The sequence below is a fragment of the Ranitomeya imitator genome, chromosome 2 (assembly GCF_032444005.1).
Source record: "Ranitomeya imitator isolate aRanImi1 chromosome 2, aRanImi1.pri, whole genome shotgun sequence".
NCBI lineage: Eukaryota > Metazoa > Chordata > Amphibia > Anura > Dendrobatidae > Ranitomeya > Ranitomeya imitator.
The window spans coordinates 393109443-393133243 of NC_091283.1; the positions used below are offsets into that span (position 1 = coordinate 393109443).

Sequence of the window (23801 nt, forward strand, 5' to 3'; positions counted from 1 at the left end):
CATCTCCTCCTGTATATAGTATATACCTATGTTGCTCTTGTAGTTTGTCTGCTTATTAATCAAATTTTTAATTTTGAAGGATAATACCAGACTTGTGTGTGTTTTAGGGTGAGTTTCATGTGTCAAGCTGTGTGTTGAGTTGCATGTGGCGACATGCATGTAGCGACTTTTGTGAGATGAGTTTTGTGTGGTGACATGCGTGTAGCAACTTTTTGTGTGTCGAGTTGCATGAGACAGGTTAGTGTAGCAAGTTGTGTGCAGCAAGTTTTGCGCATGGCGAGTTTTATGTGTGGTGCGTTTTGAGTATGTGCAAATTTTGTGTGAGGCAACTTTTGCATGTGTTGCAACTTTTGTGCATGTGGCAATTTTTCCGCGTGTGCAAGTTTTGCGTGTGGCGAGTTTTCATGAGGTGATTTTTGCACGTGTGGCGAGTTTTGCGTGAGCCTAGTTTTGCATGTGGTGAGTTTTGCGCGTGGCAAGTTTTGAGCGGCGAATTTTGTGTTTCGACTTTTATGTGGCGAGGTTGGTGTATGTGTGGTGAAATGTGTGCTGAGGGTGGTATGTGTTCAAGCACGTGGTAGTGTGTGGTGCATTTTGCGTGTGTTCATATCCCCGTGTGTGGTGAGTATCCTATGTCGGGGCCCCACCTTAGCAACTGTACGGTATATACTCTTTGGCGCCATCGCTCTCACTCTTTAAGTCCCCCTTGTTCACATCTGGCAGCTGTCAATTTGCCTCCAACACTTTTCCTTTCACTTTTTCCCCATTATGTAGATAGGGGCAAAATTGTTTGGTGAATTGGAACGTGCGGGGTTAAAATTTCGCCTCACAACATAGCCTATGACGCTCTCGGGGTCCAGACCTGTGACTGTGCAAAATTTTGTGGCTGTAGCTGCGACGGTGCAAATGCCAATCCCGGACATACACACATACACACACACATTCAGCTTTATATATTAGATAGGGACTTACAGCTGATGTTCTTTCTGATGGAGTCATATTCTTGTCTTTTTCATTTGGCCCGGACTGACATGACAACTTCTTCCAGCAAGGACTTGGCTGCAGTTTTACAGAAAAAACACTTTTGATTTCTCACATTTCCAGTACCGTCCCCATCTATTGCCAGCTTGAACAACCTCCTCATCCTGTCTGCTCTTCCAGTGTGGAGCAGTAACCCCAATACTAACAAATATTATGTCATTACTATGATTACCCCTCCATGAATTAATGCTACAAAGACAATGTGCTCCTTACACACTGCATGATGGTCCCCACAGCTCCCTGCTCTTTACACACTGTAAGATGGTCACCACAGCTCCCCACACACTGTATGATGGTCTCCACAGCTCCTTACACACTGCATGATGGTCCCCACAGCTCCCTACACACTGTAAGATGGTCGCCACAGGTTCCTACACACTGTGTGATGGTCCCCACAGCTCCCTACACACTGTATGATGGTCACCACAGCTCCCTATGCTCTGTAAGATGGTCCCAACAGCTCCTTACACACTGCATGATGGTCCTCACTGCTCCCTACACACTGTAAGATGGTCACCACAGGTTCTTACACACTGTATGATGGTCCCCACAGCTCCCCACACACTGCATGATGGTCCCCACAGCTCCCTACACAGTGTAAGATGGTCACTACAGGTTCTTACACACTGTTGATGGTCCCCACAGCTCCCCACACACTGTATGATGGTCTCCACAGCTCCTTACACACTGCATGATGGTCCCCACAGCTCCATACACACTGTAAGATGGTCACCACAGGTTCTTACACACTGTATGATGGTCCCCACAGCTCCGTACACACTGTATGATGGTCACCACAGCTCCCTATGCTCTGTAAGATGGTCCCAACAGCTCCTTACACACTGCATAATGGTCCCAGCAGCTCCCTATGCACTCCCTATGTATTGTATAATCATCACCAAAGCTCCTTGCACACTGCATGATAGTCCCCACAGAGCCCTACACGCTGTAAGATGATCACCGCAGGTTCTTACACACTGTATGATGGTCCCCACAGCTCCCTACACACTGCATGATGGTCCCCACAGCTCCCTATATAGTGCATGATAGACCGACAGCTCCCTGTTCATCCCCCCCACCCCCGGCTGAAGTACCACTCCCCCTGTCCCTGCAGGTTGGGTGAAATTTGAGTTAACACTTTCACTTTCATGTATACGCTGTGTCACAGGTCGGGAAGGGGTTAAGGGCCCCTGAGGAGCAGGTGTGTTTCTCTTGTTTTAAATATCCAAATATAGCCCATAAGGGTTCGTGGAGCAAAGTTTGTCAGATGTGTAGTGGTGAATCGCCGTACTCTCTCCCAAAATGATCTGATGACTGGGCATGTCCACAATGGTCTCCATTCGTGTTAAGAAAAATGTGTTAATATTTTTGTTGCATAACTTTTACCTTGCAAGTATTGGAAGGGAGGGAATATGGCGGTGGGATATTTACATTGCAACTCCTCTATTGAGTATATCTGTCGTTCCTTGGGGAGGACTAAGTATTTAATAAATGTTATACCCTGAGAATACCAGTGGTAGAAGATGGGGTGAGAGCGTCCATCCTGAAAGTGGGGATTACCAATGAGCGGGAGGAGGCAGGCACCCAGGGAGAGAGTCAGAAATGTTCATGTAACTTCTGCCATGCCCTCCATGTAGACAATAGAAGTGGGTTAACTCTTACCTCAGCTGGCAGTTCAGTATATGGGAGATGCAGTAGGGCAGGGAGAGCCAGTCCCGGGGAAAGACAACATTCCAAGTCGTATTGGGGGTAATAAGACTTCCCTCCCAGCCAGTCCACCACCACCCAAAACAGAGATGCTAGATTATAGTGTCTAACATAAAGGAAGTTTATCCCCCTCAGTCCCCCCTCAATTGTTGGAGTAGTTTAAAGGTTATATGAGGCTTTTTTCCCTTCCAGATGAATGAGCGATACAGATAATTGATCCTCTTCTCCTCTTTAGGAGCGAAATAAATTGGGAGAGAATGGAAGAGGTAGAGGAGACGTGGAAACTCCGTCATTTTTATTAAGTTGGCTCTGCCTAGGTATGACAAGTTAAAATCTTTCCATTTGACTAAGGTAGATTCTAAGATTTTGAGATATGATTTAATATTAGTTTTGTATAATTTGGCTGGGTGTTTTGTCACCTGTATTCCCATGTATTTTAATAAGCCATTAGTAAATTGACACAGGAAAATTGATGCCCATAAAGGTTTGAACGGGCCGCGTAGCATCATCACCTCTGTTTTATCCCAGTTGATATCGTAACCCGACAAGCCTCCCACATCCCCCAACTCTTGTATGAGAGGGTATAAGACCTTTCTGGGGTTGGTTACCACCAGTCGTAAGCTCCTAAAAGTAGAGATCTGCAATAGATGACGCAATAGAGGGTCTATAGAGATGTTGAATAAGAGGGGTGACAGAGGGCATCCCTGTTTAACTCCCCGAAAAAGGTAAATTGTTGGCACATCGCATCCGTTAACTGACACCCGAGTATATGTGTTTGTATGAAAGTATTGGACACATTGCAGGAACTTTGGACCAAAATGTCCCCTACCAAGGACTTTTTATAGCAAAAAGGCCATGCCACTTTATCAAAGGCCTTTTCAGCATCGAGACTCATCAGCATTGCAGGTGGTCTCATTGCATCTTGGGCCAGGACCGTAGCTGCGACCGCCATGCGTATGTTTGCCACACTGCTCCGTCCCTGGGTAAATCCTGTCTGAGCCTCACATAGGATGCCAGGCAGCGTCTGCAGACGGTTTGTAAGGATCTTCACCAGGAGCTTATAGTCATGGTTGAGGAGTGAGATTGGGTGGTAAGATTATAGTAATAATGGGTCTCTCTTAGATTTGGGGACAACTATTGTGGGTGAGTCTGTAACTTGGTCGATAGAAGCTCCCTGAAGATAAGCTTCATTAAATAGGTTAGTCAAAATGGGTACCAAGTCAAGGGAGAGAATCTTATAATATCTCGCAGAGAAACCATCAGGGCTCGGGGTCCTACCGTTAGATGCGCCTGATATAGCTTGTCTCACCTCGTCCTCTGTTATCTCTGAGTCCAGCATCATTTGTTAGGAAATAGCAAAAAAGGGACCTAAAATATAACATTTAATCAAACCATTAAAATGAACTAACACAACACAAAAGGACAAACATGTATATTAATCAACCAATAGTTGATCAGAAAATGATCCTGATTCCCTCCTGGGATGAAACGCGTAGGCAGGTGGTCCGGAGTATAGATAATCTATGTGATCGCGAGATGATCAATTGGATTTGTGTCTAATAAAAATGAGAGGATACATTTCCTATGCGGCATTTTCATCATTTGGTGAGAGTGTTCTATTTATTTATGTATCTCTACTTGTGACAGCATAATATGGGTGATTATCAGTGGTACTGATTTATTGTTTCACACATGCTGATATCTGACAGTCGCATTAATATAATTGTGTTTTATGCATCTGGTTCTTCTGCTGTGTCTGAATAGGACTTCTTTGATATAGACACTGTTATGAGTGATAGCCCCGCCTACAATAAATTAAAGAAATAAAGGGGGGGTCGCATGGCCACACAGTCTATGAATATCTTTCATGGCTGGTCATTTTAATTGTTTGAGAGTGGAGGTTAAGTTGAGGTCAAGTTAATGCCTCTTTTATTCTGTGAGCAGTTAAAACTGTTTTTTTCCAGGTTTAATTGGCACTCTTTTAACGTTTTTTCATTGGTAGTCAGCTTGCTGCTGGGCTGCTGTTTAAGTATGCAAAGCCGTATCCGGGCTTACTTGAGCCTGTCACGGGGCTACCGCGACAGAGAGGTTCCAGAGAACCGCAGCGCTCTGGGCCTCGTTCACACACAGTGATCAGAAGCTTTTCACCTGTATTCTGATCTGGCTGCTTTGTGCCAGCAGTGCAGGAGTTAACCTTATTGCTGAGAGCTTGGTCTCTCTCAGCTGAAGTGGATTTTGTAATCTGATCCTCTATATAGACCCAGTCCTGACTTCAGCTATTGTCAGTGAGCAGTTCTACTGCCTGGCTTGGAGGTTGAAGGAGCGTAGTGTTGGAGGTTTATTTACAGAGATTGGTGTCTGCTGTTTTGGTTGCATGTTAATCCTGTTTTCCTTCCTAGTTTTCTCCTTCTCTTCCCTTCTATGTGTACCCTCTGTGGTTGTGTGAGCATTTGGTGAGTTTGAGACTTTTAGTTACCTTGTCTGTATACCCTGTTATTTGTTGTATTATTACATTGGTGCAGTCCACCTCCTTTGGGGGGTGAGGGGCCACCGATAGGGCCTGCACAGGAGACAGGGATACGCTGGCGGCTCAGGTCTCCTAACCATCATAGGTACCCCTGAGATAAGGGAAAGCCAGGGCCCCATTATAGTGGTAGGGACAGGTGCGGGTCCCAGTACGCCGTCCTGCCCCTCTATCGCCGCTTACGGCGTGACAGAGCCATTCTGAGATACCTGTGAAGAAAAGGAGATACCTTCTACTATGGAGAATCTCCTGCAGCAGATCCTGTCAAGAGCCGGTGGAGTGGAATGGCTGACGAGCTGCCTCGCTGTAGAACCTGTCACCGAAGCTCCGGAAGCCTTCCCTCCTCCTATGGATCCGGCTTACAACAGATTTTACCGAATCCTCCTCCGGTGTCACTGCCGAGTTCTAGTAGCGGTGGTAGAAGGAAGCCTCGGACCGCTTATTCTCCTTCATCCTCATCGCCTGCTGCCAGCCGTTTTGATCAAGAGCCGTGCAGGAAGTCCCGCCGTCCTCCATCACGGAAGTCCCGCAGTCCAGTGCGAGACTTCCATCTGCATCATGAAGCCTCAACAGCGTTGTTATCCGGAATCGCCGGCAGGGCAGGTGAGCGTCGCGGCCGTAAAAGCGTCGTGGCGGCGCCAAATTTGAATGCCCTGGCGGCTTCTTCAACAACGGTAAGCGCCTCACAAGCTGCGCCTTCAAGCATCCAGCCAGGACAATCAGACGAAGAAGAGGATCAGCCTTCAGCTGCCATGCAGGTGCGCTATGTGCAGCTATGTGATAACTACTGTTGTCATTTGTGGTCATCTTAATAATTTTAAATTATTTTCTGTTGTTCAAGATAATTTATTATGACCTTTCCATCTATCTGTGACTTTTACAGTTTTTGTTTTCAGGGTAAAGATCTGCCCCATATTAATACTACAGAGACATATGTGAGGGGTGATGAGAGGGGTAGAGAAGATATTCCAACACATAACCGCACAGGTGAGTAGTGACCACTAAATGCAGAGTAGTCACAGATTCTTCTCAGTCACTGCTTGTACAATTAAGTGGTGATTTTTTTTTTTTTTTTTTTTTTTTGGGGGGGGGGGGGGGGGGGGGGTTGTTAGGGCTTATGCACACATCAAAATTTTTCATCAGTGTTTCTATGCTATGAAAGATTGATATATGTTCTGTGTTTGGCAGACACTCTTGGTTTTGGCAAACAAATACTGATCAAAAATAGTGATGTGTGTATAAAGCCTTACACGGAATATTGATGTTTGATTGGATTGGCAGAAAATGTAATCCATAAATGGGAACATTTCAAATTTATTAATTAAAATTGGTCTTTTTACCCACATACGAAAATACAAGTCTTCATAAGAGACTGTCATATTACCGTAGAGAGAATAAAAGCTTCCTTGAGGTGAAAAAAATAAAATAAACTGCTGCAGCTCCTGAGAGAGTATAAAAAAAAGACACGATCAAAACATTTCATGTTTTGTAAACTAGTACCGATAAAAACACCAGTTCACCAGGTAAAAACCCATCCCTCACACAGCTCCATCAACGGGAAAAAAAAAAAAAAAGTTATGAGTCTCAGAAAATAGTGACACAGACTAATTTTTTTTTCAAACTTCTGATTTTTTTTTTTTTTAAATCTTCTTCGTTCTTATCTGGAGAATCATGTTGTAAGAAAACCCCCAAAAATAACATTTCTGCATTTTTTTTTCACCATTTGAACACAACAGGATTTTTTTTAAACTGTTTTCTAGTCTGTTGTACAGTAAAAATGATTGACATAATTGAAACCTAGAATTCATCCTACAACGAAAAATCCAGCTCTAATAGGTCTATGGCAATGAAAAAATAAGAAAGTTGTAATTTTGGGAAAAAAGGCAAGACAATTCCTAGCACATGATGGCTGTGGATACTGTCAAATGAAAGTTGAAAGTCTGAACTTCAACTGCATCTGAATTGTTTTGTTTAAAATTCATTGTGGTAATGTCTATAACCAAAATGATAAAAATGTAGTCTCTGTCCAAAAGTATATGGACCTAACTGTAACTTCAGTTGTGTCACACTTTTTTAAGTATATAAGGCTGGGTTCACATTGCGTTCCCCCAGTCTGTTAGACGGACTACGTTACACCGCGGCATAACGCGGTGTAACCTAGTCCGCTAGCGCTATTGACTCCAATGTCGGACGCATTGCTAGCGCACGCCCACAATGGGCGTGCGCTAGCCATGTGCCGTCATTGAGTGACGGACCCGAGACGCTGGCTGCAGCGTTTCCGGGTCCATCACTGCTAGCGCAGATAGAGCTAGCAGATGCTCCATCTGCGCTAGCAATGTGCCAAAGTTGACACTTGCGGTACAGCAGCTCGTTTAACGTATGTGTTGAACGGGCTGCTGCTAACGCAGTGTGAACCTAGTCTAATTCCACATGTGTTAATTCATAGTTTTGATGCCTTCAGTGTGAATATAAAATTTTCATGGTCATGAAAGTACAGAAAAATCTTCAAAAGAGTTGTCCAAACTTTTGGACTGTAGTGTACGTACTTTCCCATGTACCCCGCGAGTCACATCACCCCTTTCCCCACGCAGCCCCCAGCATGCAACATCACCTCCTTCCTCATAGAGCTCCCAGCACGCAGCCCCATGCGAGTAACATCACCACCTTCCCTGCACAGCCCACTACGAATGACATCACTCCCTTCCCTGCACAGCGCCTTTTCCCTGCACATTTCCCAAGCAGCCCCACACAGCCCCCGAGCACTACCCCTTTCCCCACACTGCACCCCAGCACTACCCCTTTCCCCACACAGCCCCCGAGCACTACCCCTTTCCCCATACAGCACCCAGTCCCACACAAGTGACATTACCCCTTTCCATGTGCTGCCCTAGATTAGTCACATCACCACCCCTAACTGCACTCCAGCATGCAGCCCCATGCGAGTCCCATCACCACCTTTCCCTGCACTCCAGCATGCAGCCCCATCACCACCTTTCCCTGCACTCCAACATGCAGCCCCATGTGAGTTAGGCTACGTTCACATTTGCGTTGTGCGATGTTGCGTCGGCGACGCAACACGCAAAAACGCATAGTTTTGCGACGCATGCGTCCTTTTTAGCCGAATTTTGGACGCAAAAAAATGCATCTTGCTGCGTCCTCTGTGCCCTAACGCTTGCGGCAAAAAAAACGCATGCATCGCAAAACGCATGTCCATGCGCCCCCATGTTAAATATAGGGGCGCATGCGTCGCCGCGGCTGCGCCCGACAGAACGCAAATGTGAACGTAGCCTTACATTACCACCCTTCACTCCAACATGCAGCCCCACGAGTCACGTCATCCCCTTCCCCCAATTGGTCCTCCAGCATGCAGCCCTACATGAGTCATGTCACCACCATCCCCCCTCCATGCAGACCCATTCAAGTCACATCACCCCCACCCTTCCCTGCACAACCCCTAGCCTCATCAAGCAAGTTGACCATCTTCCATGCGCAGCCCCCCATGAAAGCCATCAGTCCCCTCCCTGGGCAGGCCTCACTTCCCTGGACAACCCACCAGCATGCATCCCCACATGAGTAACATTAACCCATTGCCTTCACAGCCCCAGCATACCCCCTTCCCTACACAAGCCCCAGCAAGCAGCCCCATGCAAGGAACATCAACTGCTTCACTGCACAGCAAACAAGTGATAAAACCCCCTTCCATGTTATGCCCCAATCAATTCACATCATCCCCTTTCCTGTGAAATCCCCCATAAGCAGCCCCCATACAAGCAGCAGCCCCTCAGTCCTCCTGAGCTGCTGCCTCAGCACACACTGCTCCTTCCTGACACCAGCTCTGCACTGGAGCAGGAGGCACCGCCCCTTCCGGTGACGTCACCCCTCCCTCACAGCCGCAGCTCCAGTGTTCACACAGGACCCATATACCTGATGTGCGGCTCTGCAGGAGGAGGTACGTGCTGGAGATTCCCCATTACTGGGCGCTATGGAGGAGCTGGGGCTTAGACGTGGGGTGGGCAGCCAGTGTTCCTGAGGGGCCACACGAGAGACCCTCACTGTTGTGAAGATGAACCAATAGGCTGAAATGACTCATGAGCAATATCAGTGTGAAGCTAATAAAGGGGTATTCCCATCTCCAGGACCCAGTACGTAGCAGGTGTAATATTAATGTTAGCAAATACCTCCGATTAGTAATGGAGTATATTTCCTCTGATTCGCTATGTGCAGGCAATGAAAGAGCTGAGGTATCCATGGTTACGGCCACTGATAGTGTGACAGTTAATTAGCAGTTAGGTATCCATGGTTACGGCCACTCTGTCCTGCCATGCCTGCACGTTGTGAATCAGAGGAAATATACTCCATTACTAATGGGAGGTATTTGCTAACATGATTATTACACCTGCTACACACAGGGATAGGATCATGGAGATGGGAATACCCCTTTAATTCTAATTATTTTATATTAATATTACTTGTGTCATTTAATATTGAGCAGAATTAAGTATCCACATACCCCATTATACAGTGCGATCCCACACACAGCAGTCCCCTTATTTACGATGAATCTACATACAGCCCCTGTATACAGTATGAGATCACATACAAGCCCCCAGGTAGCCTCCTATATACAGTGTGAGCCCCCACATAGCATCCTATATACAGTGTGAGCCCCCACATAGCATCCTATATACAGTGTGAGCCCCCACATAGTCTCCTATATACAGTGTAAGCCCTCACATAGCCTTATATACTCTGTGAGCTCCAAATAGCCTCGTATAAACGGTGTGAGCTCCAACATAGCCTACTATATACACTATGAGCCCCTATTTACAGTATGAACCCCCACATAGCCTCCCTATATTCAGTGTGAGCTCTCACCTAACCTCCCAATATACACTGTGAGCGCCAACATAGCCTCCTAATATACAGTATGGACCCTCTATCTACAGTATGAGCCCCCACATAGTCTCGCTATATACAGCGTGAGCTCCCTCAAAGCCTCTTATATACAGTGTGAGCCCCCATATAGCCTTCCTATATTCAGTGTAATCCCCTCTATACAATATAAGCCCCCACACAGCCTCCCTATATTCACTGTGAGCTCACACCTAACCTCCCTATATACAGTGTGAGCTTCCATATAGCCTCCTATATAAAGTAGGAGCCCTCTATGTACAATGTGAAACCCCACACAGCCTCTCTATACACAGTGTGAGCTAACACCTAACCTCCCTATATACAGTGTGAGCTCCCATATAGTCTCCTATATACAGTATGAGCCCTCAATATACAAGATGAACCCCCACATAGCCTCCCTATATAAAGTGTGAGCTTCCAAAAAGCCTCCTACAGTTTATACTGTGTGAGCTCCCACATAGCCCCTATATTCAGTGTGAGCCCGCTATATAAAGTATGTTGGGGTGGTCTACAAGTCAGACCCTCAGGGATATTGGATGGTTGCCAGATATGAGGATGCTCGAGCAATGATGGGACAGAGACAGATGTGATCTGTTTCAGACGCCATAAAGTTTAATGGTTACGTGCAGTCAGTTATATACTCTATTGAGTAGGCGTATACATTATGTTTGTGCGCGAATCAGCTGTTTATTACATATGAGATAATTCTTAATTCATCAGGTGATTTTTACATAAGAAGTGAACTGTGGACGGATATGTAAGGTAAATCTGATTAGCCTCACCCTTGTCAGCAGTTTTAGGCCATGTTCACACAATCCTTTTTTTAATGCGGAACCGCCGCGATTTTGCCGCTGCGGGTCCGCAGCTGTTTTCCATGCAGGGTACATTACAATGTACCCTATGGAAAACAGGAACTGCTGTGCCCACATTGCGGAAAATCCCGAAAAAAGCCGCGCTGAATAGCTGCGGTAAAAAAGAAGTACCATGTCACTACTTTTTGCGGAACTGCAGTGGTTCTGCACCCATTGACCTCCATTGTGAGGTCAAACCCGCAGTAAAACCCGCAGACGAAAAAAATATCTGCGGGTCTTCTGCGGTTTGTGGTGCAGAACCGCTGCAGCAGGAAGTGCGTGGGCGGAGTGTGGCCGCCCCCCCCCTCCCCCCCGTGCTCCGATGCCACCCCCCCGTGCTCCGATCCCACCCCCCCGTGCTCCGCCCCTCCCCCCCCCCCCCGTGCCCTAATCTCCCCCCGTGCCCTAATCTCCCCCCCTTATACTTACCGGGCCTCCCAGTGTCCGTCTGGCCGTCTTCTCCCAGGGCGCCGCCATCTTCCAAAATGGCGGGCGCATGTGCAGTGCGCCCGCCGAATCTGCCGGCAGGCAGATTCGTTCTGGGCACATTTTGAGCACTGTGATAACCTCACAGTGATCAAAATAAAAAAAAGGTAAATGCCCCCCCCCCCCCCCCCCCTTTATCACCCCCCATAGGTAGTAACAATAATAAAATAAAGAATTTTTTTTTTTCCCCCACTACAGTTAGAGTTAGGGGTAGGGTTAGGTGTAGGGTTAGGGGTAGGGTTAGGGTATTTTCAGCCATTTTAACCCTAAAAAAACTTCCTAGAAAACACACAGACTCTGCAGAGAAAACTGCATAAAAACTGCACTAAAAACCGCATCAAAAAACGCATCAAAAAATGCATCAAAAAACGCACCAAAAAGCACCAAAAAACGCACCTGCGTTTTCTGCCAAGAGCTGCGGTTTTTAGTGCAGAAAAAACAGCAGGGAAATCAGGAACGTGTGAACATGGCCTTAATCAAGAGTCAGAATGACATAGCAAAAAGCTGGACATGTTTAGGCATGTCTTGCTAAGAAGTATATATGTGAATCGAAGGATAGATCAAGGTGGTCCCTGATTTCCCCATCAAGCATGAGGCCCAGCAAAGCCTCCTAAATACAATATGAACCCCACATAGAATCTCTATATACACTTTAAGCAGCCACATAGCCTCTCTATATGCAGTGTGAGCCCCCTATATACAATGTGAGCCCCACATAGCCCCTATATACAGTATGAACCCTCATTAGCCTCCTACATATATATTGCATACATATATTTAAAAAAAAAGAAACCACATGCTAACCCCGCTTCTGTTCCCCCACTGCTCTGCTCCAGTCTCTGATGCACTGACTCTCCCGTACTCTCTCATTTGCCGTCTCAGTCGCACATGCTGATTGGTGGAAGAAGGTGCCAGCGGCCCCCTCCTCCATCAATGTAGTCACTGCTATCTGCATCCTGAGGATGGAGGTAGAGGTGAAATTGGGACACAGGTGGGCGGGGAGGGCATGGTGTGACCACTATTTTCAGCCTTTCAGCTGTCTCTGTCCTCTAGCCGGACTGGAACAGCCAAAGGTCCGGATTTTGCCCAAGTCCGGATTAGATCAATTAGAATCTGATATCCCGGGACAACTGGCAGCTAACAGTTTCTTGAATTACCGTATATACTCAAGTATAAGCCGACACCCCTAATTTTGCCACAAAAAAACGGGAAAACTTATTGAGTCAAGTATAAGCCTAGGGTGAGAAATGCAGCAGCTACTGGTAAATTTCAAAAATAAAAATAGACGCCAATAAAAGTAAAATTAATTGAGACATCAGTAGGTTAAATGTTTTTGAATATCCATATAGAATCAGGAGCCCTATATAATGCTCCATACAGTTCATGATGGGCCCCATAAGATGCTCCATACAAAATACGCCCCATATAATGCTCCATACAAAAAATATGCCCCATATAATGCTGCACAAAGGTTAATGATGGCTCAATAAGATGCTCCATTTTAAAATATGCCTCATATAATGCTGCATAAAAGGTTAATGATGGCCCCATAAGATGCTCCTTAGAATATTATGCCCCATATACTGCTCCATAAAGGATGATGGCCCCATAAGATGCTCCATAGAATAATATGCCCCATATAACGCTGCTGCTGCGATTAAAGAAAAAAAATGACACACTCACCTCTCGTCGCTAGGAGCCAGGTGCCGGTGTTGCGATATTCACCTGTCCCTGGACCAGCGCCGCGCGCCGCTGTATCTGCTGTGTCCTCTGGCTGTGACTATTCAGGCAGAGGGTGCGCACTAACCACGTCATCGTGCCCTTTGACCTGAACCTCACAGCCAGAGGACGCGGAATTCAGAGCCCGGCGGTGGAACGGGGACAGGTTAATATCGCATGGCTCACCCTCCCCGTCATACTCACCCTCCTGGTGCGGTCTCTGCTTCTCAGATGGTCTCTGGCGCCTGCAGCTCTTCATGTGTTCAGCGGTCACATGGTACCGCTCATTAAAGTAATGAATATACGCTCCATGCCGATGCGAGTGGAGACGCATCCATATTAATTACTTTAATGAGCAGTACCACGTGACCGCTGAACACAGGAAGAGCTGCAGGCGCCAGAGACCATCTGAGAAGCAGGGACTTGCAGAGACACGCCAGGAGAAGGCGAGTATGACATGACAGCTGCCGCTCCCCCTCCTCTGCCGACCCCCTGGGACAATGACTTGAGTATAAGCCGAGAGGGGTACTTTCAGCCCCCAAAAATGGGCTGAAAATCTCAGCTTATACTTGAGTATATACGGTACTTCCTCGTTAGCAAAGAGGTGCCTATCAATGCAGGAGTAGATAATTGCACCTATGACAGTACGTTACTGATTCAGGCCTCACTTGGCAATGGAAACGCAGTATCTTTCATGCCATATTGTTAATGTCAGAACTATAAATGGATATTTCTGTGCTCAGGGAACCTTCCGTAATTGTTTCTGTGGCTGCAAACACAATGTTGTTTTGTCAGTGGCAAACCACAGAAATGTAATATCACCCTGAATTATGGATATATCATAGTCATGTTTGGTGTTTGCTAGGATGGTAAAAATATGTTTGGAAATGTATCCGTGCTATTTTTCCACTGGGAGATTTCTTTGGGAAAATATTAAATAAGGTATAAGGCCTTTTATTGATCCTGCCATGTTAAAAAAAGCTATTAACCTGTTGATTTACCCCATGTCTGCAGGTTAATAGCCTTCTGGACCTGACTGACTCCCGCACTGAGAGCCCCACTGCCGGGAGGAAATTAACTCAGGCTTTTAGTCATAGGGACGTGGCTTCAATAATTCTCATGTCATAGTCAGCCACTGACTTACATCCGGCTCTGTAGTGATGCAATGCTGAGTTGTCTGTCGGTCAGTGCTGAAGCGTGGCTTCAGCCAGCTAAGAATGGATCTCTCTTCGCTTTGGATTAACGATCCTCCTCCTAACTTAACAAAGGCAGTGGAGGCGGGTCTGGAAACGACCCTGTATAAAATATCTAAAGGGAAACTTTTTATGGTCAGACCCAAGTAGAAGCAACATGTATTACAGATATGTCCATATTTCGTGCCCTGATCTCCTCCACCAGAATTGCTGACAAATCTGAAATTCCTAAGACGTTTCTGGAAAAACTTTGCCTGGTTGTGTTACCCTCTTTATGCCAGAGTGCAAGAAGAGTTTATAATAGAAAGGATGGAGGGCACCACCTAGAAAATATATATACCCTACAATTATAACAGTCCTGAATCCCCCTCAACAAGTAAACAAAGACCATAGAACTAGTAGAGAAAAGACATGTTGTAAAGGAGATCAACAGGACTAAATGGTAGCAAAATATCAAAAATATTTTATTATATTAACAGTCTAATAAGCAAACAACACATTTAAAACCAATTAAAAGCATAAAAAATGCCCATAATGACGAGGGATACAGAGCATAGCCCACAGACAAAGATGTAATTTATAAATGTTGGCACCTGAGAGAGCTGAGAAAAATGACAGGGCGCACCCAAAAAAAAAGGGGAGCGATCATGACAAATGCAATGTCCAGAATACATGCATGTACATAACAATAAAATAACACTATAGCACCTGTCCCAGCTAACAAAAGGCAGACTAGGACCACATATAGAACCATATACACCCAAACAGAAAGCTACCAGCCTATGAGTGGTGAGGGTATAGCTACCCAAATACCATATCTTAAAGAGAGAGACACTACAGGTTCGATAGAATGACCTAACCAATATAGGGAAAATCTCATGAGAAGAATCTCATATGTGTGTATACCAAAGGATGAAAGATGCTAACGGCTCGTTCAGGGTGGTAGCTAGTAGGTCATAAGTCCAGGTCGCAGGTCCAGTCCGTATCGTCGGTCAGGATACCAGTCAGAGTTGCACTCCGAAGGGCCTAAATGAAGACTTGTTATTTACAGGATTTTATAAACAGTTGTGATTTCCCTGGATTTTGCACGACAATCCTGTTTTTCTGGGTTTGGTCTGGGTTTTTGATTGGACTGTCTTTTGGCACCTGAGTAGCATGGGAGATACTTATATATGATCATACATGTTTATATCTATACATATATATTGCATCACCATGTGTTGTATGATGTGATCTGCATTTGCTCTTTGGTTTGCTGTATTCAGCAGACTAACGTTTGGGGCTCTCCACATCACCACTTGGATTCCAATCGCACCATGATCTACCGTGTTTTTTCAGTGTTGTATCTGTTATTTGGTCTCTTGGATAAAAGCATTTATTGTGCTATTTTCCCATTTTTTATGTAGTGACTACTTCCTCCCTCAGTCATTCATTATTTCCGTAAGTCCGGTAGTTATAAACAATACTAGGTCTAGTCTGAGTAAGTACCGTATTGATGAAAATGTTGGCCACTATGACTTGGCTACCAAGGTCTCTCTTTTCTTTTTTGTTGTCACTAGGGATATTTCCGCCAAGGAAACCTTTGGAAATAATGTGGTCATTTATTAATAATAAGAATTATTTCTGCGCATGTGCCTGCATTATGTGACACTGCTATACATCCATGCGGCAATCACTTTTTATTTTTTATTTTTTCTTTTGTAAATATGGTGGTTAATAACAACCTTTGATTTCAACTTAGGGAGTACTGTAGTTTATTGGCGGCCGCCATTTTCTTGTTAACTATTTTTACCCCTTTTTTGGTATATTTTAACCATGTTACCTTAGTTTCTTTGGGAACATCCGGCTGCACGATCCGCCTTCAACAGTGACGCCAGCTGTCTTTTTTGGCACTTGCGCAGTATAATTTCTATAATGCCGGCACCTGTCCATCATGGTTCCTTTTCATCATGGGAATCCTTGGTCTCATGACCCGCCCACAACAGTGGCGTCAGTGTTTTTCCTGGCGGTTGCGCAGCGCCTTGATAACTACGCTACTTTCACCTTTGGTTCCAGACCCGGTATTCCGGTTGTTTGTGGCATTAAACACTTCCCCTCTGGGATATATATCCCTGCTTGGTTTGTGAGGATCTCTTTCTTTTATCTAGGCTACTATACCCATTGCGTATGTGCCTTTATTTTGTACGACATCGCTATATGTTCACACGGTAATTGGTTATTTTCCTGTAAATATGATAGTAAACAATAATACTGTTGGGCTCTTCAGGGTATGCTGAAGACGAGGGTGGGTGTCATGCCCTCACTTTCTTTGGTATAACGGCATTGTGTTACCATGGTTTCCTTTTACTATGGGAACCTCCGGCCACACGATCCGCCTTAATAGTGACGTCAGTACTTTTCTGGCGCCGCGCAGCTTATTTGTAACAATGCCGTCATCCTCTTTGTGTTCAGACCCGATGCATCGGGTTAACAAGATCCCCTCTCATTACGGCAATTCCTGGCTGCATGGTCCGCCCACAGCAGTGACGTCAGCTGTTCTTCTGGCGCCTGCGCAGTATACCGGCAACAACGCCGCCATCATTTCCGGTCCCAGACCCGAGGCTCTATTCTCAGCTGAGATCAATCCTGGTATTATGTGAGTTATATATTAAGTTTAGTTTGGTACAAGCGGACATACTCGCCCCTGATGAAGCTGCTTTCATGCAGCGACACGCGTAGGGCTACATAGCCCCACAGACTCTCTGTGACATCCTGACTGGTATCCTGACCGACGATACGGACTGGACCTGCGACCTGGACTTACGACCTACTAGCTACCACCCTGAACGAGCCGTTAGCATCTTTCATCCTTTGGTATACACACATATGAGATTCTTCTCATGAGATTTTCCCTATATTGGTTGGGTCATTCTATCGAACCTGTAGTGTCTCTCTCTTTAAGATATGGTATTTGGGTAGCTATACCCTCACCACTCATAGGCTGGTAGCTTTCTGTTTGGGTGTATATGGTTCTATATGTGGTCCTAGTCTGCCTTTTGTTAGCTGGGACAGGTGCTATAGTGTTATTTTATTGTTATGTACATGCATGTATTCTGGATATTGCATTTGTCATGATCGCTCCCCTTTTTTTTTGGGTGCGCCCTGTCATTTTTCTCAGCTCTCTCAGGTGCCAACATTTATAAATTACATCTTTGTCTGTGGGCTATGCTCTGTATCCCTCGTCATTATGGGCATTTTTTGTGCTTTTAATTGGTTTTAAATGTGTTGTTTGCTTATTAGACTGTTAATATAATAAAATATTTTTGATATTTTGCTACCATTTAGTCCTGTTGATCTCCTTTACAACATGTCTTTTCTCTACTAGTTCTATAGTGCAAGAAGAGTCATATCATTATCTACACATTCTAGATCATCTTGTTTCCCTTATCATCACCAGTAATTGTATTCCTACTTAGGATCTTTATGTTGTTACATTGTAGTTTTCTCCCTATTCAGATCCCTACAATATCGGATCCTCTCAGTGGAGATCTTCTATATAAGAGAATTCTCCTCATTGACCTGTCAAGGATGGATAGGAACAGGGACAAGGTAGCGGAGAGGATATTACACCTCACCCTAGAGATCCTCTTCCGGCTTACTGGAGAGGTGAGAGATTCTGATGACGTCACATTACACCATTCTTATCTATGGGCATAAAAGATGGACAGAACTGGAGAGGTGAGGACTCTGGAAATGTCTGTAGTGAGATTTATTAACGTGTCTCTCCATAACCAGGATTACACAGCAGTGAAGAAGACCCCTAGTGAGTGGTGTCAAGCCCCTGTGTCAGAGAGACGGGGAAGACCCATGAGCCCAATCACGGGACCTCCAACTCACCCCCTGATACATGAGGACATCAATAACCAGAAGATCCTAGAACTCACCTACAAGATGATTGAGCTGCTGACTGGAGAGGTGACACTGCTGGGAATGCTGGGGCATTATACAGTAATGTCATGAAGGGATCGGAGGATGACGGTATCATTGTATGTGTCAGGTTCCTATAAAGTGTCAGGATATCGCCGTGTATTTTTCCTTGGAGGAGTGGGAGTATTTAGAAGGACATAAAGATCAGTACAAGGACGTCACGATGGAGGTTCCCCAGCCCCTCACATCACCAGGTAATAGACAGGACTAAATACACACGGCTTATAATTATCTGTATGCAAAGAATGAATTCAGTCCCTGTGTGCGTTTCCTACAGTTCTATCGAGTGAGAGGACAACACCAGAGAGATGTCCCCGTCCTCTTCTTTCACAAGACTGTTCAGAAGAAGATCCCGAGTTTCCTCAGGTTGATCAGGTAGATGGAGAGAAGGTGTCATGAATCTCCCCTATGATGTGTAGACGGCTGTGAAGGTTTTGTGTTCAGTCTTGATTTATCTCCTAGTATTCTACACTGAATGGCCAGTTTTTTAGACACTGGCCATTACAGTTGGAGTTTCTCTGTATGGACATGTAAGTGGAGAAGAAACTCCATTGATCAGTTATAAATATAAAGTGATCTGATCGAATTTAAACATTTAGTACATACTGTTGTGTGTTGTATTGAATGTTTAGAGTATACTGTGAATATTGTGATTAAGTAAAAAGCATCCATCAAAACGGAGTTTTATGGATATAAGCATCAGGGAAAGGAGTCCGCAGAGTACATCAATAATCATACTGAGTATACAACGCTGAAACTACAACTATAGTGTCAGGCCAAACAACTCTTCAGCACAGGAATTTACTTAGGCTTTCTGGTCAATCTATTTCATCCCTTTTTGCATTAGGACAGTGATTGATGCCACAATGATCAAATAGTCTTTGATTCCTTCTGGGAACATGACAGTGAGCTTTTCTTGCTTCCCTGGTCTTCACAGTTCCCAGTTCTATATAATCCTGTAGAAATTTTACAGGACGAGGTAGAACAGGTCATTCAGAACACGTCAGTATCTCCATATATTGTCTGGCAATTGTAAAAATCTATCCTGTCCTCGAGGGCCAATATTCCTGCAGAAAGATCTAGTCTTATTGGAATTGATGAGACAATGAATTGTTGAGGTCCTGAAGGCTAAAGAAGATCCAATGCACTACTAGATGGGTGTCTAGTAAAGTGGCCATTCAGTGTATGTTTTATACTTGGTGGAGTTGACAGGATAAAGCTGATCATAAACATTAGATATTGCCTGACCTCACAGTGTTCTAGTTATGGAGGCTGCTGTTCAGAGATAGGAGCCAACAGGTTGGATTTATACAGGAGACCTTCAGCTATGTGATAACTATGGCTGTCATTTGTGGTCGTCATGTTTATTTATGATCTTTTCTGTTCTTAGAATTAATCTCTTACAACTTCTCCATCTGTCTGTGACTTTTACAATATTTTTGAAGGCTGAAGATCTGACCTTTATTAATACTTCGGGGACATATGAGAGGGATTATGAGTGGATTAAAGTGGAAATACCTACAGACAGCGATTCAGGTGAGTAGTAACCAGTAGTGATGAGCAAATGTTCTCAGATTAGGTGTTATCCAAGCATTCTCGTGAGCTAACCGAGTGTCGCCGCCATCATTGTGTGGATGGGCGCGTACGCAATGGGAGCCGGCGCTGTGTGTGCGTGGGACGTCAATAAAATGGCGCCTTTGGTGGCGCATATGCAAATCAAGATTTCAGATCTGAACTGAGCCACAATCTTGATCTGAACATGCACCGCCTCCAGTGCCATTTTATTGAAGTGTCCTTCACACAGGATTCCGGCTCCCGCTGCGCATTCATCGCTCACACAACGATCACACAATTTTAAAAAGGAGGCAAGTCATTGAATAATCATTGACTTGCACAAGAATCAGAGAAGGCTGGTGGGGTTGGTGGAGATAGAAGAAAACCCTGCCCCCATGTCCCGCCCCAAAGCAGAGAACATGTTCTTTTATGAAAACTTCATAACTTCAGCCTCTGAGCGGATCCCTTTATGTCAGAGATCAGATTGATCAGCATCACAGCTCCATTATGGACATTCCTTTAGTTTATAGTGTTAAATTCTAAATATGACAATGTCATCCAAGTAGGAAACTACATATTTTTGTGGGAGCTAAGACCCTGTCAATGGCTCTTTGAAAAGTAGCTGGAGTCCCATACAACACAGAAGATAACCTGACATATTCCAAACATCCGTCTGGCGATGAGAAGGCCATCTTTTTATTAGTCTTCTTGGATACAAGAATCTAACACTATCCTTTCATGAGTTCAAGGTTGGTAATATACTGTGCTGGCCCTAACCTTTCAATAAATTAATCTATACGGGCATTGGGTAGGTTTCAAACTTTCAAACCTCATTGAGTCATTCCAGAAGCACCATTCCCCATCTGGCTTTGACACTAACACCATGAGGCTTGACCACATACTCTTGGATTCACTGGTGACACATATCTGCTTTCCGGGACCTTACCTCATGCTTTTCTATAAGTCATACATGTAGAAAAACATGGACTCATACACATATGAAAATATACACACAGTAAGGCCTCATTCATATGTTTGTGTTTAAACACGTGTAAAAAATGGTACTGATGTCATCAGTGTTTTGGATCATCGTGTCATCAGTGTTTGGTCCGTGTGTCTATTTTCTCCATCAGTGTGTCATCAATGATTTTCACATTGGATAGATAAATAAATTCCAAAGCTTCTCCTATCCTTTGCAATGTTAAATCCGGACAGCACACATGTACAGAAAAATACACACACTTATACATATAGAAAAATACAAACATTCCTACACACAGAAAAATACAAACACATGCACTACAGAGATGTCTATTACAGCAGCGAGGAAGAAACAGCCATTGTATAGAGGCTGAGTAACTTTCACCTGACTCACTTTGACCCCCCACTGTAGTCTGGTCGACCGGGGTCTCTGCAACCTCACAGGTTGCACATAGCTAAGGCCGGTTTCACATTAGCGTTTTTTTGCATAGCGTAGGCCTGCGTACTGTCCGCATGCATCTTGCGTACCTATCTTGAACATTGTGTTCGCAGGGACATGCATTGGCATCAGTTTGTATGCGGAAGCGTCAGCATACGTCATTTCGCAGTGTCCGGCGAATGCAACATGTTGCATTTTTTGAGGCGTCAACTATGCACAGGCATACGCATGCGGATGAGTGCGTATAAACAACGCATTACTGTCTATGGGAATGTATTGGTACGCAAGGACCTGTATACGCATGCGTTCAATGCACTTGCATACTTTGGACTAAGCATGTATGTTCAGTTACTGGAAACAACTCAAACGCATACAAATGCATGCACACGCAGCGTTTTTCTTGGCGTCATGTGTAAGCTGACGCGGATAAAAAAATGCAGCGTAAGCATGCGTTTAAATGCGTTTTGGGCATGCAGATGATACCCTGCGCACAGATACGCTAATGTGTACTTAGCCTTAGACCGTGTTGCTTATCTGTTTAGTTGAACTGCATTTCCATGTTGCTATAATAGTTGTATATTGTTGCATTATTCCTTTTTCCAGTGTTTATTTTTCTATATTTGTTATATGGAAAGTGAATGTGGTGGACGGTTTTTGAGGATTTTTCTATTGTCTGACCTTAATAAATCTCCACTAAATATTTCCCTAAATATAAAGATTGCATATTTCACTAACATTTGGTGACAGACACACTAAAACATTGATCAATGAAGTAATTGGTTTCAACAGAGAAACGGCACAATCCTGGTGGCCTAACATCCTAAGCTATTAGTATCGGCTTTGAAATTTGCTGTTTCCACCCCTGCCTTAATCAGTTGATAATGGAACTTTTAGTATAATTTGTATAGAACGTTATAAAATGTATAAATATTATAATTAGTAATATTTCAAGACTGTTATTGAATAATATTTAATTAAGTTGTATTCTTGGCAGATGACTCTACCAGCAGATTAGAGGCACCGCTGATATTTCCAGATTTTGCTGCACATAATCATAATGTAGCACAAGATACAGATGATGAGCATGCAATTATCTCAGATTTATCTCCAGCTCTGCATAACAAAGATTTATCATCAGATCCTTCTCAACAGTTCCAATCTTCGGATTCATCACAGATTGTTAAGAAAAACAAAAAAAACAGAAGGAGTGGTGAAAATCGAAGAACTAACACAACAAAGAAGCTATTTTTATGTTCAGAATGTGGTAAATTTTTTGGAAAGAAATGTCTTCTTCGTATACATCAGAGATGTCACACAGGGGAGAAGCCATTTTCATGTCCAGAATGTGGGAGATGTTTTACACTAAAAGAAAACCTTAGTAAACATCTGCGAATTCACACAGGGGAGAAGCCATTTTCATGTCCAGAATGTGGGAAATGTTTTAGAGTAAAAGAAAATCTTATTAAACATCTGAGAATTCACACAGGGGAGAAACCATTTTCATGTCCAGAATGTGGGAAATGTTTTTCTTCAAAAACCAATCTTCTTGGTCATAAGAAAATTCACATGGTGGAAAAGCCATTTTTATGTTCAGAATGTGGAAAATCTTTTACATATAAATCAAATTTTGTTGTACATCAGAGAATTCACACAGGGTGGAAGCCATATTCTTGTTCAGAATGTGAAAAATGCTTTACACACAATTCAAGTCTTATTAGACATAAGAGAACTCACAAAGGGGAAAAGTAATTTTCATTTTCAGAATGTGGTGAATGTTTAACAGACATAAAGTATTATTGCACATCAGATAACTGACAAAGTGAAGTAGCCATTTTCTTTTTAAAATTATTTTTGACAGATGGTAGAGTGAAAAACACTTTACAGCCTGCGAAAGAAAGGGAATGCAATTCACGTTACTATCTGATCAATAGTAACGTATGCAACTTAAACATCTCTTTTTACGGCTTTCTTTTGGTATTTATACACAATAAAGTACAACTTTTAAACATTTCATGTGTGCTGAGATTCATCTTTGATAATAAGTCAGTACAGTTGAGTTTACAAATCCTTCTATCAGCTCTCCTACTATATTGGCATTGTCACCTCTGGTATACTGCCTCTTCTCCCAAACTGCCTATATGCAGATGAGCTCAAAGGTATTACAATTATGAGCTCACAGCAATTTGTACTCATTCTACATTGAAAGCAGGCAGAGCTCATATAATAAATGAACAGTAAAGAGAAAATATGTGGCACTCACCCCGATATAGATAAAGCACAAATGTGGATGAAAATGCAGTCACCAACATATTAGGACAAACCCACTAAGGGTATCTCTATATCTATAGTCAAGCGGGACAACAAAAAGGACCATACTGGACAAACTGCACAATTGTAACCAAAAACAACGAGAAGAAAAAAGCAGC

At 44.0% G+C, this 23801-nt stretch overlaps 1 protein-coding gene across 1 annotated transcript; it reads left to right on the forward strand.

Moving 5' to 3' along the window:
* The first annotated feature begins 9159 nt into the window (after positions 1-9159).
* LOC138667036 (oocyte zinc finger protein XlCOF8.4-like) lies at positions 9160-23378 on the forward strand. Its single transcript, XM_069755285.1, has 7 exons — positions 9160-9221; positions 17931-18080; positions 18210-18389; positions 18472-18595; positions 18679-18776; positions 19847-19937; positions 22370-23378. The coding sequence occupies exons 2-7, from the start codon at positions 18003-18005 to the stop codon at positions 23122-23124; spliced, it is 1326 nt and encodes a 441-aa protein (XP_069611386.1). The 5' UTR covers positions 9160-9221; positions 17931-18002; the 3' UTR covers positions 23125-23378.
* Positions 23379-23801: the final 423 nt, after the last annotated feature.